Here is a 17,389-nt window from a genome sequence, read left to right as displayed (position 1 = left end):
GGGGAGGAGGGTGCGAGGAGGGAGTCCCCCGATGGGACTCTGCTATTACAGGTAGCCCTCGACTTACAACCATTGGTTTAGTCAAAGTTACGGCGACACTGAAAAAAACCCGACTTATCGCCGTCTTTCACCTGACCGTTGCATCATCCCTGTGGTCACGTGATCCAACTTTAGAGGCTTGGCAACTGGCATGTACTTATGACAGTTGCAGAGTCCCAGCAGGGTCGCGTTCCTCCGCGCTTGCGACCTTCTGGCGGGCGGGAAGTCTGAGTCCCATGACCAGGGGTGTGACTAACTCAACAATGGCAACGCTCCGCTTCTGTGGCACGAAAGGTCGTAAAGCGACCTCAACCAGGGGTTGGCTTAACAAGTGGAAAGGTTGGGCCCAGCTGTGGCCGTGAGTCGAGGGCTCCCTGTAGGCCAGTGGTTCCCAAACTTGGCAACTTTAAGACTTGTGGACTTCAACTCCCAGAATTCTCCAGCCAGCTCTGCAGAGCTGGCTGGAGAATTCTGGGAGTTGAAGTCCACAAGTCTTAAAGCTGCCAAGTTTGGGAACCACTGCTGTAGGCCACTCCTCCTTCCGAGCGTTCATCCGCTTGCCTCCTCTCTCCTACAGGGCTACTACTACTTGTACCGTGGGAGCCACGCCTGTGGTATGAATACCATGTGCAGCTCGGCGGTGGTCAACTAGCCGGCTCCGTCCCCTCTCGGTCGGCCGCCTCTTTCGTGCTGGTAACGGTATCCGGGCAGTGACTGGCGTGGAATCACACACACACACACCCTGCGTCCGGCAGAGCCTGGCAGGCGTCCCCCCCGTGGGAAGCTGCAGCCCAGAGAAGTGGACCTGATGCCACAGGATAAAACTTCCACCCCACCAAGGATCTTCTCCGGGCTCCACAACCGGCCACTGCAAACCTCTCGAGTGTGGAATACGCATGGCCTCTCTCCGTGAATCGGCCCTTCGCCTCTCCCGCCTCTTCCGCCAAAGGGAGTTTTCAATTATCTTCCTCCTTGTGGGCTGCGGACCCACAAGATCCTAACCATGCTTTGTTTTAACTTTGATTAACGGGTGTGTATGTGTACCATTTCTCTCTCACACACACAAACACAAACACACACACACACTGCGGTGCAAACCCAGCAGACAGTTACGATTCTGTGTATTATTATTATTATTTTTGAGCAATACAGGATTCAGCTAGTCCTCGACTTACACATTTGGGAACCGAGTTTTCGTTGCTACGCGAGACAAATGTTAAGCGAGTCATGCCTGATTTTACTAGCTTTTTGCCCAGGGCTGTTTAAATGAATCAGGGGGGTCATTAAGTGAATCCACCTTTCCCCCCTCCCTTTAACTGTGCTTGTTGGAGGCTGGCTGGGAAAGTCGCAGAAGGCGATCAGGCGAGCCTGGGTTGCAAAAACGGATCCAATTTGGGTGCCACGGACCCAGATTTTGCTCACATGACCTTGGGAATGCTGCAGCGTGAAGGAGGCCCCCTTTTTCTTTCAGTGCTTTGAGTGGTTGCCACACAAATGGTTGTGAGTCGAGGGTTGCAAGCAGCTAAATGTAAGAGTCCCTGCGAGGCGAGTTGGCCGTCAAGCAAATCTATTCAATAAACACATACAAACAGTATATCTCAGTGCAACCTTTGGGAACTCGGAGCCGATCCTTGGCGCTCGAACCTCAACTATTATTTTCCATGAATTTGAAGTTTTCAGAGGACAGCTCCTGCTTCCGGGCAGGAAGGTGACTTAATAAGTTACGGAGGACGGAGTAAATTATATTCTCATTTAAACTACAGGGGAGAGTCCCGGTTGGGACCTTCTGCCCAAAATATAGAGGTGTCTTCGGTGGGCTAGTTCAGTGTTTCTCAACCTTGGCAACTTGAAGATGTCCGGGACTTCAACTCCCCAGAATTCCCCAGCCAGCGAATGCTGGCTGGGGAATTCTGGGAGTTGAAGTCCGGACATCTTCAAGTTGCCAAGGTTGAGAAACACTTGGCTAGTTGAGACTTCCTGTAATTTAACTTTTTTTTTTAAAAAAAATCTGTATTAGAGGGATGTTCCGAGAAATTCCCCTTCCTTGCGAGAGCCCTGCCAGTGGGTCCACATCAGTATACTTTCCTTTGGTTTGAGACCCAATGAAATGCACTTGTAACAAAAAAAAAATTCTTTTCCTTGAAAATAAAAACACCGGCCTCCTTTTTCCCCTCCATACCTTTCTTGGCCCTCTTTCCTTCTTCTCCCTTTGAAAATTCAAAAGTTTTATTTCTTTTAAAACACAAATATTTCATCATTCCTCAATCAATAAAACCCTTCTTCTCCCTTTGAGATGAAATGGGAGAGTTTCCTGAGCCTCAAGAGCTACAAGGTATAGTTTACATTTAGGCAAGAAAAACGAAATGCACAGGTACTGTATAGGTGGTACCTTCCTCAATAGTAGCAACTGTGAGAGGGATCTTGGAGTCCTGGTGGACAAGCATTTAAATAGGAGCCAGCCATGGGCAGCAGCTGCCAAAAAAGCCAACACAATTCTAGGCTGCATCAACAGAGGGATAGAATCAAGATCACATGAAGGGTTAATACCACTTTATAAGGCCTTGGGAAGGCCACACTTGGAATACGGCATTCAGTTTTGGTCGCTATGATGTAGAAAAGATGTGGAGACTCTAGAAAGAGTGCAGAGAAGAGCAAGAAAGAGGATTAGGGGACTGGAGACTAAAATATATGAAGAACGGTTGCAGGAACTGGATAGGTCTAGTTTAATGGAAAGAAAGACCAGGGGAGACATGATAGCAGTCTTCCAATATCTCAGGGGTTGCCCCAAAGAAGAGGGAGTCAAACTATTCTCCAGGGCACCTGAGGGTAGAATAAGAAGCAATGGGTGGAAATTAATCAAGGACAGAAGCAACTTAGAACTGAGGAGGAATTTCCTGACAGTTAGAACAATGAATCAGTGGAACAGAAGTTGCCTCCAGAAGTTGTGAATGCCCCAACACTGGAAGTCTTTAAGAAGATGTTGGAGAGCCATTTGTCTGGAACGGTATAGGGTTTCCTGCCTAGGCAGGGGGTTGGACAAGAATTGTGATGTGGCACATCTATGGCACACATGCCTCAGATGACACACGGAGGTCTCTTTGCTGGCACATGAGCCGGCGCCCCAGGTCAGCTCCACCGCACATGCACGCGGGCCTCCTGCTAGCCAGAAGTGGGTCTCTGCTGCATATGTGGGAGATGCGCACATATGCGTGGGGTCACACACAAATGTGCAGGGAGTGGGGGAAGTGTGGGGGGGGGTGCAGTGCCCCATTTTTTGTCTCGGGAGGCTCCAGGCTAGGCCCAAATGAGGTGCAGGGAAGGGGGTCATGCACACACACGGGGGCGGGATGCACACATACACAAGGGGGAAGTGCGCACAGAGTGGTTGCGTTATGGCTGTGGGCACGCACACGGGTGCTTTCGGCACGCAAGGACAAACAGATTATCCATCCCTGGACGAGAAGACCTCCAAGGTCCCTTCCAACTCTGCTATCATTCTATCTGGGTTTGTAAGGCGCCCGGAGTTGGGTTGTGTTCAGTGGTGGGTTTCAAATCTTTTTAGAACCACTTCTGTAGGTGTGGCCTGCTTTGTGGGAGTGGCTTGCGGGCCATGTGACTGGCTGGGAGTGGCCAAGATGATGTCACTGAATTCTTTGCCCCAATGGATGATCTACAAAAAGATATAAAAAAGGAAATTTATTATGTTGAGTACTTACTACTTGAATAAGATTAAAATGAGTACACAAAACAATAAAATAGCAATAGCAGTTAGACTTATATACCGCTTCATAGGGCTTTCAGCCCTCTCTAAGCGGTTTACAGAGTCAGCATATTGCCCCCAACAACAATCCGGGTCCTCATTTTACCCACCTTGGAAGGATGGAAGGCTGAGTCAACCTTGAGCCGGTGAGATTTGAACAGCCGAACTGCAGATAGCAGTCGGCTGAAGTGGCCTGCAGTGCTGCATTTAACCACTGCGCCACCTCGGCTCTTTGAAGAGCTACTTACAGAAGGAAGATGACTGTCCTTATCACTGACTCCAATGAATGGCCTGCACAAGGAAGAGACACAGAAGTGAATTCTTCCATTGCATGCACTGCGTTAGGATGAAACCAGCACACAAAACAATAAAGACAGCTACTTACAGAGAGAAGATGACTGTCCTTGCCAGACTTCTACACCACTGATCACACTTGCTCCAATGAATGGCCTGCACCAAGAGACACAGAAAGGAAGACTTTAATTGCATGCACTTGTGTTGTTCCCTGAGCTGTCCTTGCGGGACGTGGAGAAGAAGAGGTTTGGAGAGCTGCAAAAGGCCCCCAAATTCTTATTTTTAACTCCTGGTATCCCCAGGCTGTCAACCTGCTCAAGAAAACAATGTTGGCAGTATTGCAATTTAAAGTCATCTAAAATAGGTGGAGCTCAACTCACTGTTTCACAGTTCACTGCAAAAGAAATTTGGAGGCGGGGTTTCAAAAGACTTGGGAGGGATCCTTCCTCTTGGGGAGGGGGCAGGGATCCTGGGCATCAGTCCCTGCAGCAAATCTTTGCAAAATATGGCACGTGCACAAAACACACACACACACACACAAACATACTGGTTGGATTTGCAAGCTTGAAAATGTAGATGGGGAATATGGTTACAGAAGCAAATTGGGCAATGAATGTTTCATTTTTCCCCCTGGGTCTCTGCAGGATTTGCCCCCCAAACAGAGCCCATTTCTAGCTGTTTCTTAGTGGGCTCTCCAGTCCCAGGACCATTAAGTCTGGCTTAAGTGAGACCCCAGTGTTGGCACATAGAGGAACGGACACGGTTCCACCACAAAACCGCGTTCGACTAAAGTGCGCTCGACGAAACCGCGTAGCTGACGTCATCAAGAGGGCGACAACAACGCGGAGACAGAAGCACGCTGTAAACGCTAAACCTAAAATTAACCCCTAAACCTAACCCCCCTAAACCTAAACCTAACCCTAACCCTTAACCTAACCCTAAACCTAACCTTTAACCTAACCCTAAACCTAACCCTAACCCTTAACCTAACCCTAAACCTAACCCTAACCCTTAACCTAACCCTTAACCTAACCCTAACCCTTAACCTAACCCTAAACCTAACCCTAACAACCTAACCCTAAACCTAACCCTTAACCTAACCCTAAACCTAATCCTAACCCTTAACCTAACCCTAAACCTAACCCTAACCCTTAACCTAACCCTAAACCTAACCCTAACCCTTAACCTAACCCTTAACCTAACCCTAACCCTAAACCTAACCCTTAACCTAACCCTAACCCTTAACCTAACCCTAAACCTCCGTATTCCATCGGCCAGCCAATGTCGGCTGGCAACTACAAGGAGGAGGGCCTTCTCAGCAGTAGCCCCGACCCTTTGGAACGAGCTCCCCGTGGAGATTCGTACCCTCTCCACCGTCCAAGCCTTCCGCATAGCCTTGAAGAACTGGCTCGCCCGTCAGGCCTGGGGATAGGATAGTTACCCCTCCCGAATGATGAATGTATGTTGCTTGCTATTTTATTACTTGTTTGTCCTAATGTCTGTATTTCCCCTTCCCAGTTTTTGTGTGAGCCGCCCTGAGTCCCCTCAGGGAAAAGGGCGGCCTACAAATTCTAATAAATTCTAAATTCTAAATTCTAAACCTAACCCTAACCCTAAACCTTAACCTAACCCTTAACCTAACCCTAAACCTAACCCTTAACCTAAACCTAATTCTAACCCTTAACCTAACCCTAAACCTAACCCTAACCCTTAACCTAACCCTAAACCTAACCCTTAACCTAACCCTAAACCTAACCCTTAACCTAACCCTTAACCTAACCCTAACCCTTAACCTAACCTTAAACCTAACCCTAAACCTAACCCTTACCTTAAGTTGAATCGGCTTGCTTTCAAAGCGCTATTTAAAGCGCCCTTCTTTCTCCGCGCTGGCTGTTGTCGCCCTGTTGATGACATCAGCAACGCGGTTTAATCGGGCGCGGCTTAGTCGAGCGCGGTTTTGTCGTGCCACGAATGGACACAGTGGCAACGGCCAAACACGTATGCACAGAGCCACCCCAGAAGGGCTGTGACAGTGGGATCTTGATTTAGCCACTGTTACTCTTGCTATAATTTGGTTTGCATGAATCCAGATCCGGAGAGTTGTCCCTTGGCTTTAAATTCTGGTTTCTTTCTTGAACCAAGCAAAATATCACAGATGAAAGGAAGAAAAGATAAAGAGAACAAAAATGCAAACTTTTATGATCTTAAGAAGAGATACCTTTGAAACATCCATAGATTATGAGATTCTTTAAAACTCAGAAGAATGCTCCACATTTTGAAATGCCATTAAAGGGAATAGAAGTATTAGTTATTTGACTGTGCCTTTCATCCTTCCGAGGGGGGTAAAATGAGGACCCAGATTATTGGAGGCAATGTGCTGACTCTAAACAGCTTAGAGAAGGCTGTAATAAGGCAATGAAAAGTGGGATATAAATCTAAGTGTGATTTCATAATGTACATCCAAATCAAGTGACAGGGGATATCAGCTCTGGTGTTGGGCAAGTAATCAGGAACAGGAGTTGAGTTCAAAGAAATAAACGTTTTTACATCCAACCTGATCTACTAATGCTGAAGCCAATTGGTGCTAGATAAAGATCAATAAAATTAGTGGTTTATAGTTTAAACCAGTGTTTCTCAACCTTGGCCACTTGAAGATGTCTGGACTTCAACTCCCAGAATTCCCCAGCCAACATTCGCTGGCTGGGGAATTCTGGGAGTTGAAGTCCAGACATCTTCAAGTGGCCAAGGTTGAGAAACACTGGTTTAAAGCAATGTTTCTCAGCCTTAAGTGGGTGGACTTTAATTCCAGAGATGGCTGGGAACTCTGGGAGTTGAAGTCCACCCATCTTAAAACAGGATGGCTGGGAACTCTGGGAGTTGAAGTCCACCCCTCTTAAAACAGGATGGCTGGGAACTCTGGGAATTGAAGTCCACCCATCTTAAAACAGGATGGCTGGGAACTCTGGGAGTTGAAGTCCACCCATCTTAAAACAGGATGGCTGGGAACTCTGGGAGTTGAAGTCTACCCATCTTAAAACAGGATATCTGGGAACTCTGGGAGTTGAAGTCCTCCCCTCTTAAAGCGTCCCAGGGACACAGCCTCCAAGGCTCTGGGCAGCCACCTCAGAAGGGACCATTGCATAACTGCAACTCTCCTCCCACCCAGACCCCCAGCGACACCTATTAGCAACCGGCTTAGCCTCCCTGGCGTCCTCCAACCGAAGCGGAACGACTCGCTCTGCAGCCCTGCGGCCGTCGGGACCGATTAAGCCGCCTTACCCGGAAGTAGGTCCCTCAGAAACGGAAGCCGGAAGTCACACTTCCCTCGTTTCGTAGGAGACGCGAGGCTGTTGTCCCTGAGCAGGTCTGGCGGGCAGAGCCGGGCCGGGGGGCTCGGAGGGGGGGGGGCGTGTATTTCGGGTGGGGGTCCGGAAGGCTGTTGGCCGCCCTTGAGCCGGTTTGGAAGCCGGGGAAGCCCTGGGCGGGCTCGGGATATGGGGAAGGGGTCTTCCGCTGTGCCTGCGGGACTCGCTGCTACTTGATATGCGGCCTGTTTGGAGTCGGGTTAGAAGAGTCCGGGTGGCCAGGACCCTGAGGGAGGGGAGCTCGCCCTCTTCCCGTGCCCTTGTCCTCCTTTGCTGTTGTTATTCTTTGTTAACAAATTCTAATCCTAACTTAATGGTTAATTTGTTATTTCCTAATTCGTTATTAATTTGTTAATAATTTATTAACCCATCTAGGGTGGCTGTAGTATTATTATCTTTCTTACTTCTCTTATTGGTATTATTATTCATTAAGCATGAAACTCAGTCAAGTGAACATTTAAAGATGCATCACAAATACCGTTGACTGGTGCTAATGGTTGATACTGGTTGCTGCCAGCGTCCTGGGTATCAACCTGTTATCATCATCATCATCATCATTTTCTTTCCATGCACACTGAGTTCTTTTGTAGCTGAGACAAATTCCTTGTGCATCTAAACACACTTGGCCAAATAAAATGTTCAATTCAATTCTTTGTTAATAACAACAACAACAACAACAACAACATTATTATTATTATTAATGGAACATGAAAAAATTGCAAGATATCAGGACTTAAAAATCGAAATTCAACGACTATGGCACAAACCAGCAGTGGTAATTCCAGTGGTAATTGGCACACTGGGTGCTATTCCAAAAGCACTGGAATTACATTTAAAACAGTTAAAAATTGACAAAATCACCATCAGTCAAATGCAAAAAGCCGCACTGCTTGGATCTGCACGCATATTACGAAAATACGTTACGACGTCCTAGGCCCCTGGGTGGGGCCCAACTAGTAACCAATGCCAAATCCGGCGAAACAACTGGCCGCTGTGATACAATTGTATAATAATAATAATAATGATGATGTGGAATAACATATCTGAACGTAAATAATTTCCTCTTCATGCCCATCTCCCAGCTCCTTCAGAAGTGTGAATGAACCAAGGAGTGAAATCAGCACTGGATCCATACTCTTTCATCTGCAACGACATTGGCTGGTCCTGGAAACAGGTCTGTCTCTTTTAACTCTCCAAACTGAAGGGGTGTCTACAGATGGTCCTCGACTTACAACCGTAATTGAGCCCTAAATTTTGTTGCTAAGAGAGACGGCTGTTAAGAGAATTCTGCCCCATTTAATGACCTTTCCTGACGCCGTGGTTAACTGAATCACTGCTGTGGTTACGTTAGTCACATGGTTGTTAAGTGAATCTGGTTTCTCCATTGACTTTGCTTGTCAGAAGGTCACAACAGTGGGGGTCACGTGACCCCAGGACACTGCAACCATCATAAATATGAGTCAGTGGTCAAATATTCGAATGCTGATCATGTGGCCACCGAGATACTGCTATAGTCATAAGTGTGGGAAATGGTCCTCAGGCACTTTTTTCACTGTAGCTTCGAATGTCACCAACTGAACTGTTGAATGTCGAGGACTACCTGTCTTTGTTTATTTATTTTTTTAAAAAAATATAGGTTTGAATAAATCTTTGCTTTGACTTAACATTTGGCCATGAACCTTTGCACCTGACAAATAGAGGGAAGAGCCCCTTGCCTCTAAGCGCCAAAAAAAACCCCAACTGAAAGTGTTCGTTGCTCTAAAGGTTGCCACCAACTTACACATTATTATCATTTTTCAATGGAGGAAACCATATTAACTGCCTTTTAGTGTGACTGTAGTTTAATTAAAGCATTTTGAATTTTTTGCCCTGGCCTTGCCCAATGTGGGTAGTGGGCTGTCTGCAGGTCAAGTGTCCAAATAACTAACTTGCCTTCAGAAGTTGTGGGAGTTTAAATTTTAAGATGATGAATAAAGCAAGATGTTTACTGCTTGTTCTCCTTTACATAATAGATTAAGGGAATCGTAATAAACATTGAACAGCGTGCTGTGTCATTTATAGACAATTTAAGGATAATTTGATCCAAGTGACAGAAAAATAGAGAGGGAACATGAAATATATCTACAATGGGAAATTATTATGATTTTAAGAGAATCACAAGTTGGGGGTGCGTAAGGATGTATAATTATATAAAGATAATGATGAGAATAGTTAGGAATTGTAACCAGGTCTACATCTCGACCAAAATTAAGCTGCGGGGGAGGGGCTTAAAAGTACAATGGCTATATATGTACTTTTTGTTCTATTTTTTTTCCAAGAAAGGATGCTAAAATGAAATATGTATATTGAAAAGGAATTATAAATACCATCAACATAAAATGGAGCTCGCTCAGAAGTTGAAATACACCAAGTAAATGAGATGAAGTGTGTGAAGTAGAGGAGAGAGGTAAGGGAAGAAGAAAGGGATGGGAGAGAGGGCAGGGGGAGGAAGAGGAGGAGAGAAAGGACGAGTGGAGAGAGGAGAAGGAGAGAGGAAGGGGAAGTAGAGAAGAGAAGGATGACAGAGGGAAGAAAGGAGGTAGGGAGGGGGAGGAGAGAGGAAGAAGAAAGTGATGGATAAGGTACAGATATGGTGTATGGAGAGCAGAAGAGACAATAATTGTGTTTTGGGAGTTGATGGTAAGATGAATCGATGTAAATATTTAATAATACAATACGATGTAGGCCATGTAATAGGATACATGTGATTATATGTTGTGAAAATGGAAAAATAAAAAGTTGTGGGGGTTTCATCCCTGGAGGCTTTCAAGGGGAGATTGGACATTGGCCATTTGTCGGGGGATGGTGTCGGGTCTCCTGCTTGGGCAGTGGGTTGGAATAGATGACCTACAAGGTCCCTTCCAACTCTCTTAATCCCCGTGGTAAGGTGTTTCCTTTCTCCCTTTCGAAAGTCAATTTTTTAACGGCTTCTTGCAGCCTTCAACATTGTGGACGCCTCCTGGAAGCAATTCATCTCGGCACAGAAACTCTTTACGGTGGCTAACAGAGCGTCATGTCGCAGGCGACCAAACGCAAACACGTGGTGAAAGAGGTGCTAGGGGAATATGTGGTTCCTTCCGAGAGGCAGCAGATTGTCCGGGTGAGGCTGGTTAACCTAACCTAGTTAACCTGAATCTCTTTATGTAGACAACCAGTGTCTAGAGCAGGGGTGTCAAACTCAAGGCCCACGGGTCGGATGTGACCTGAAGAAGAACTGGCCCACGGTGCCTCTGCCAGCAAAAATGGAGCTTGGGAGGGCTGCGGGAAGCTCTCCCGGGCTCTGCTTTCACTGGCGGGCGGTTGCAGGAGGCTGTCACAGCAGAAAACGGAGCTTGGGAACCTGTTTTCGCTGGCAGAGCCCTCGGGCCACCCACAGGCGCCCCTGGCACAAGTGACATTGAGCTGGCCATGCCCACTCTGACCACACACAGGCCCCCACGCCCCCCCAAGGTGAAACACAACCCTGATGCAGCCCTCAATGAATTTGAGTTTGAACGCCCCCCTGGTCTAGTGGCTGCATAAGAGCCGACTAGATTTTCCCACGGTCTCTAGAAATTTTGGGAGAATTGGGTGCGCTTTCGAGGACAATTGCCGCCTGGTGTTTTTGAATGCCAGCGTGTCGCCCGACAGTGTGGCGGGTCATTCTTGACACTGTGTCATAGATTCGCTGTCATTGGTCTAGCTCAGTGGTTCCCAAACTTGGCAACTTTAAGACTTGTGGACTTCAACTCCCAGAATTCTCCAGCCAGCGAATGCTGGCTGGGGAATTCTGGGACTTGAAGTCCAGACATTTCAAGTTGCCAAGTTTGGGAACCACTGGTCTAACTGGGTCTCAAGGTGCCATGCGAACAGCCACAAGCCAGTCCAAGTTCTTACCAGCAAGTTTGCCCTGTCCCTCCAGGTGCTCGGGACCCCAGGAAACAACCTCCATGAAGTGGAGACCCCTGAAGGGGCACGGTTCCTGGTCAGCATGCCCAACAAGTTCCGTAAGAACATCTGGATCAAGAGAGGTGAGTGGCTGGGGGGGGGGTCCTTGCATTTGCAGGAGGGAAAATGGACCTCCTCGTTTTCCTGCTTCCCCGTCACAGCTGTCTTTCCTCCTTCCCTCCTTCCAGGAGATTTCTTACTGGTTGATCCCATTGAAGAAGGGGAGAAAGTAAAAGCAGAAATCAGTTTTGTCCTTTACAAGGACCACGTTCAGTACCTTAAGAAGGAAGGATACTGGTGAGTAGCTTATGTTTTCTAAGAGTCCCAGAGTTGCCTTATTGAAGAGATGGGCAGCATATCAATTTAATCTATATCTATCTATCTATCTATCTATCTATCTATCTATCTATCTATCTATCTATCTATCTATCATCTATCTATCTATCTATCTATCTATCATCTATCTATCTATCTATCTATCTATCTATCTATCATCTCTATCTCTATCTATCTATCACCTCTATATCTATCTATCTATCTAATCTCTATATCTATATCGTCTATCTGTCTATATATCTCTATCTATTTCTCTATCTATTTCTCTATCTCTCTTTATCATCTATCTATATCTATCTATCTATCTATCTATCTATCTATCTATCTATCTATCTATATCTATATCTATATCTATCATCTGTCTGTCTATCTATCTCTATATCTATCGATCTCTCTTTATCTAACTATCATCTATCTATCTCTATATCTATCTATCTATCTCTATCTCTATATCTCTATATCTCTATATCTATATCTCTATATCTATATCTATCATCTATCTGTCTATCTATCTCTATATCTATCGATCTCTCTTTATCTAACTATCATCTATCTATCTATCTATCTATCTATCTATCTATCTATCTATCTATTTATCATCTATCTATATCTATCTATCTCTCTTTAACTATCATCTATCTATATCTATCTATCTATCTATCTATCTATCTATCTATCTATCTATCTATCTATCTATCTATATCTCTATATCTCTATATCTCTATATCTATCATCTATCTGTCTATCTATCTCTATATCTATCGATCTCTCTTTATCTAACTATCATCTATCTATCTATCTCTATCTATCTGTCTGTCTGTCTGTCTGTCTACTATCTATCTATATCTATCTATCTATCTATCTATCTATCTATCTATCTATCTATCTATCTCTCTATATCTATATCTATATCTATCTATCTATCTATTTATCATCTGTCTATCTATATATCTATCTATCTCTCTTTATCTAACTATCATCTATCTATATCTATCTATCTATCTCTCTATCTATCTCTCTCTCTCTCTATCTATCTATCTATCTATCTATCTTTGTTTTCGTAGATTTTCGTGGGTACTGGTATGCAGGTCTTGGCGTATTCGGGTCTTTTCCCGTGTAAGATTGAGAGTATCTTGCTGATGTTTTGACGTATATGTGTGTATATATATAAGTATATGTATGTGTATATAATATAAAATGGCTCTGTGTGTACATGTATGTATGTTCCAGCATAACTCTGGAACTCCTTGAGCAATTTCAACCAAGCTTGGTACACAGATGACTTACTCTCTGGAAACAAACACTGTGGAGATAAGACACCCCTAACAGCTCTTGGGGTGCCCATTTTCCTTATAGCCTCTTTGTTTTAGTGGAAGGATCTGTTCTCCTGTGCGCTGCTTGGAGAATCCAAGCATTGGTTGAAGTTTGTCCATTAGCCTAGAGACTGAGTTATGAAATTGTTGACCATGCTTCCTCTGACTGGAAGAGTTCAGTTTCTTTAACTCAGTCCAGCCTGGAGAGATGTACAGTTTTTCTCTAGGCCTTCTAGTCGAAGCCTCGGCTAAGCAGGAAACCTTAAATAAAAAGAATATAAAGGATCTTCACTGCAGCTTCCCAGTTTGGGACGTGGAAATTCTGAAGGTTGAAGTAATTTCTACAAACCGTCCTACCACATTTATGTTGAGACTTCATACTTTTTCCCCCCCTGCAGGCCTGACGCCTTCTTGGGAGATGTGAAAGGAACTCAAAGCAAGACTAAAGAAAGGTAAAGGGGGAACAAGATGGGGATGAGAGCCAGTTAGGGGCCGTGGTTAATATGGTGGTCTAGACTCTAGGAGACAGGGAGTTCTAGTCCCGGCTTAGCCATGAAAGCTGGCCAGATGACTTTGGTCCAGTCTCTTTCAAAGCCCAACCCACCTCATGGGGTTGTTGTTACGTGGAAAACAGGAGGAAGGAAGGATTGCATGTTGATCGCTTTGGGTTACTTATCACGTAATAAAGGCAGGATGAAAATTCCAAGGATTCAGGAGGTGGCCTTGGGATTTAGAGCAATGAAGCGATTTCAAATGCTGGCGCTTTTAGAACAGTGTTTCTCAACCTTGTCAACTTGAAGCTGTCTGGGGAATTCTGGGAGTTGAAATCCGGACAGCTTCAAGTTGACAAGGTTGAGAAACACTGTTTTAGAAACTCCATGGGTGGATTTCTGATTGGTATGATCTTAAGCTTAATTATTATAATAATCATAATCTCAAGTAGTTTTGCTATTCTGCCATTTCTCTTTATCCTCCATTGCCTGAGCTGTGGGGCACCTCGGAGTGGGCACGCGCACATCGCCAGCTGCTCTTCTGGTTTCCGGAGCGCATTTGTGCAAATGGCACATTTCAGGGATTTGTCTGAAATGGGATCGGGCAGCGATGGAGAATCTTTTCAGCACTCAGTGCCCAAACCATGTACCAGAAACCCCGAAGACCATCTGACCAGTGCGCACATGCCTGTTTTTCGGGCGTTTTTGGGGCCAAAGAACAGCATGCCCGCTGGCAGGTGGTCTTTGCAGGTGCTGGAGTGCCGGCCTGAAAACAGAGTAAAACAGGGCAAAAATAGGCATGCCCGCTGTCAGCCTCTGCTTTGCTGCTGCTTCGGCTGCCATTGAAATGGGGAGGGGGGCATGGTATTTGGGAGGGGACTACTAATTGTGCTGGAGGAAGATTCTGGAGTTCTGCTGCCTGTCGGAGGAGGTTCCCGCCAAGGCCAACGGCACCGACATTCCATCTTTAGTGATGCCTTTCGAAGTTATCTCACACCTGACCCTTGGGAGAATTATGATTGGACTGCAACTGGGATGCCAAGGGGTGGGGAATGGGTTATTTTATATATCACTCGCTTTCGCGCCTAAATAATCAGTCTTCGCTTTGCTACGCTTCTGATCATTTATAATTAGTAAAAGTACACTTGATTTCTATCAATGGAGTCTTGTAGTCTTTCCTAATTACTCAATGAAGGAGTGCTGACACCCACACTCAATGCCGAAAAGGTTTCCCATCCCTGCACCAGCATGCTAAAATGATTGTTAACATGGCTTGCTTTAAGATGGGACATTTAAAATCTTTCGCCCCGAATTATAATTGGATGCCGCTGAGCTCACTTTAAAAGTGTGATAGAAATAATTGAGATGGAATGTTTGAAGGTTTTCCCCCCCCCCCTCCCAAAAAACCTTACTTTTTATTTACATTTTTTTTAGTAGTAGAGAGGGGGTACAAAGCACCCCTCAGTCTTCCGGGGAAGAGGATTCTGAAGATGACGATACCGATCTGTTTGTGAACACCAACCGAATAACGTACGACTTTATGGAGAGCGAGGAGAGCAGCGACTCCGAGGAAGAAGAGAAATGACCACCCGATTTATGGAGCGGAGCCAGACTGGCTGGGGAGTTCTGGGAGTTGAAGTCCGCATGTCTTAAAATTGCCATGTGTGGCGACCCTTACTTTAGGGGTTCAGGCGCCCCAACTCAGCCTCTCGAAGGACTACCAGATGACAAGATCATCAGAAGAGGCATAGTTGAAACTCTTGGGTTCATTTTTATTTTATTTCTTTTGCATTCTTCTTCTCAGGGTGTTTTGAGAATGGGCTGCTGCAATTCCCCCAGTTAAAAGGGCTGCCCGCCCCCCGTCCCAAATTCTAGACTCTTGGGGGCCCGTTTTGGGGCTGCAGTTTTCCTGTTCGGGGTTTGAAGGCTTCGGTTTTTAAGTTCGTGGAGGCAGCCGTGCGAACGTTGCAACAACCCATTGCAGATTAAGGAGAGGAAGCTGTTCTTTTGTTCGGTCCTCTCTTAAATGGGTATCTTGCCCGTAACTCTGAATTCTCTCCATTTCTCTTGCCTTTATTTAATAAAAAGCCTACTCCAAATTGCAGCGAGCAAGTAAATCTATGAGTCCTGGTCATATGGAACTTTAAGCACAATATGGCAATTGTAATTTACTCTGTGTGTGTGTTTGTGTGTATGTGTGAAAGAGAGAGAGGGGAGGAGGGAAAGAGAGAAAGACATTTCTAACCACTAGAATACAAAGCTCATAGGCTGAATTTTGGCCTCCTTGGTCCGCTCTCAGCTTGGTGTTTTCTTGCAAAAGTTTCAATTTCCGTCTCCAGCACTGATGACGTTACGTAATTGGGTAATGTCATCACTTATAAAGCCCTTCATGGTATTGGACCTGGGTACTTGAGAGACCGCCTGCTGCCAATTACCTCCACCAGACCAATTAGATCCCACAGATTAGGCCTCCTCCGAATTCCATCCGCCGGCCAGTGTCGACTGGCAACTACCCGGAGGAGAGCCTTCTCTGTGGCTGCTCCGACCCTCTGGAACGAGCTCCCCATGGAGATTCGAACCCTCACCACCCTCCAGGCCTTCCACATCGCCCTTAAAACCTGGCTGTTCCGACAGGCCTGGAGCTAAAGAATCGTTGCACCTATCTCGAATGGTATGATTGTTGCGCTTTTAAATTATGTATTGTTTTGGGTTGTTGTCAAATTGTCTGTATCCCCCTTCCCTTGTTTGAGTTGTGAGCCGCCCTGAGTCCCCCTTTGGGGAAAAGGGCGGCATACAAATGAAATAAACAAACAAACAAATAAAACAAACAAATAATGAAACGTCTGTAAGAAAACTACCAACCTCAGAGAGCACCAAGGACCCTGTATATAAACCTGTTCTGACCCCTCTGTGAGTAACGCAGACACAGGCTTGGCTATTTGCCACTCTTTAATCACAGGAATTACAACTCCGTTGGCTGAAAGCCCAGACAGACACTCTCATGCAAGAAGGGTTGGCAGCAACCCAAACCAAACAGAGCGGAAATACAAAACAGACCAGACCAGAGTTCCTCAAGACTGTTACGAATGGTTGTGTCCTGCAAAATGACCCATCCCATTTTCTCACTTATATACTCTCTTGGGAGGGGCCAAGCCACAACCACCTGGGCTTGATTAGCTCGAGTTTGCTTCCGCAGCTGCTGCTGCCGTTTCTCCGCCCTCCTTTGCCTGGAGTCAGGAACAAGCTGCCTTTGATCTTCCCCACTGCTCCATGCCACAGGGGCCTCCTGGTGGCCAACCAGCCTAGTCTGAACCCTGTCCAGGGTCCTCCACATATTCCATAGCAGACTCATAGGGTTCCTCGCTATCCAAGTCCATCAGCTGCTCAAACGGATCCTGCTGGGCCACAACATAAACCCATTTAATGTGTGGAGTGGTGCATCTTTGAAGCACGATTGGATGCTAATTCAGTTATATCAGTGGTTCCCAAACTTGGCAACTTTAAGACTTGTGGACTTCAACTCCCAGAATTCTCCAGCCAGCAGAGCTGGCTGGAGAATTCTGGAAGTTGAAGTCCACAAGTCTTAAAGTTGCCAAGTTTGGGAACCACTGAAGTTATATGAATCAGTTTATTCAATTAACCCAGTTTTCTGGTTTCACATGATAAAACAAACCAGCCATGGAATTGGCGTAACTCAGCCCTCCAACCAGTCACTGGAAGCCAAGCAGGAGAAAAAAACTGCAGTTCCTTCTTTAACCATGTAGGAAAAGTCCATTCAATATATGAGCCGTAGGTGGCGCAGTGGTTAGAATGCAGCATTGCAGG

The 17,389-nt window shown here is 45.8% G+C and overlaps 2 protein-coding genes and 1 long non-coding RNA gene across 5 annotated transcripts in view; 2 read left to right on the top strand and 1 right to left on the bottom strand.

Moving 5' to 3' along the window:
- The window catches only part of CTSF (cathepsin F), a 33,246-nt gene extending 31,613 nt beyond the window's left edge, over window positions 1-1,633 (top strand). The window contains exon 14 of the mRNA XM_032234163.1: window positions 617-1,633. Within this exon, the coding sequence (XP_032090054.1) occupies window positions 617-691 (75 nt within the window). The 3' untranslated portion in view covers window positions 692-1,633. The remainder of the gene's footprint in view (window positions 1-616) is intronic.
- Window positions 1,634-4,051: 2,418 nt separating this feature from the next.
- LOC116520210 lies at window positions 4,052-7,351 on the bottom strand. Its single transcript, XR_004256730.1, has 3 exons — window positions 7,274-7,351; window positions 4,185-4,249; window positions 4,052-4,090 (listed from the first exon to the last, which is right to left on the bottom strand). It is a non-coding gene; the product is annotated as an uncharacterized LOC116520210 (long non-coding RNA).
- An 11-nt stretch (window positions 7,352-7,362) lies between these two features.
- EIF1AD (eukaryotic translation initiation factor 1A domain containing) lies at window positions 7,363-15,681 on the top strand. 3 transcript variants are annotated; one of them, XM_032234356.1, is made up of 7 exons: window positions 7,363-7,457; window positions 8,541-8,632; window positions 10,435-10,597; window positions 11,399-11,507; window positions 11,613-11,721; window positions 13,472-13,525; window positions 15,002-15,681. In XM_032234356.1, the coding sequence occupies exons 3-7, from the start codon at window positions 10,511-10,513 to the stop codon at window positions 15,147-15,149; spliced, it is 507 nt and encodes a 168-aa protein (XP_032090247.1). In that variant the 5' UTR covers window positions 7,363-7,457; window positions 8,541-8,632; window positions 10,435-10,510; the 3' UTR covers window positions 15,150-15,681. The 3 variants fall into 3 exon arrangements, with proteins under 3 accessions (XP_032090247.1, XP_032090245.1, XP_032090246.1); XM_032234354.1 differs by having other exon boundaries at window positions 7,364-7,457; window positions 14,999-15,681; XM_032234355.1 differs by lacking the exons at window positions 7,363-7,457; window positions 8,541-8,632 and adding an exon at window positions 9,863-9,904 and having other exon boundaries at window positions 14,999-15,681.
- Window positions 15,682-17,389: the final 1,708 nt, after the last annotated feature.

The sequence above is a fragment of the Thamnophis elegans genome, chromosome 17 (assembly GCF_009769535.1).
Source record: "Thamnophis elegans isolate rThaEle1 chromosome 17, rThaEle1.pri, whole genome shotgun sequence".
NCBI classification, from domain to species: Eukaryota; Metazoa; Chordata; class Lepidosauria; order Squamata; family Colubridae; genus Thamnophis; species Thamnophis elegans.
Note: the sequence above shows the minus strand (reverse complement) of the source record. Positions and strands in the feature narration are given on the sequence as shown.

What these genes read in the sequence shown, in the direction of transcription:
- EIF1AD (XM_032234354.1), top strand. Translation starts at nt 10,511, where the DNA reads ATGTCGCAGGCGACCAAACGCAAACACGTGGTGAAAGAGGTGCTAGGG. An exon ending in GAACATCTGGATCAAGAGAG is followed by an intron (nt 11,508 to 11,612) that starts GTGAGTGGCTGG and finishes CCCTCCTTCCAG; the next exon opens with GAGATTTCTTACTGGTTGAT. An exon ending in CTTAAGAAGGAAGGATACTG is followed by an intron (nt 11,722 to 13,471) that starts GTGAGTAGCTTA and finishes CCCCCCCTGCAG; the next exon opens with GCCTGACGCCTTCTTGGGAG.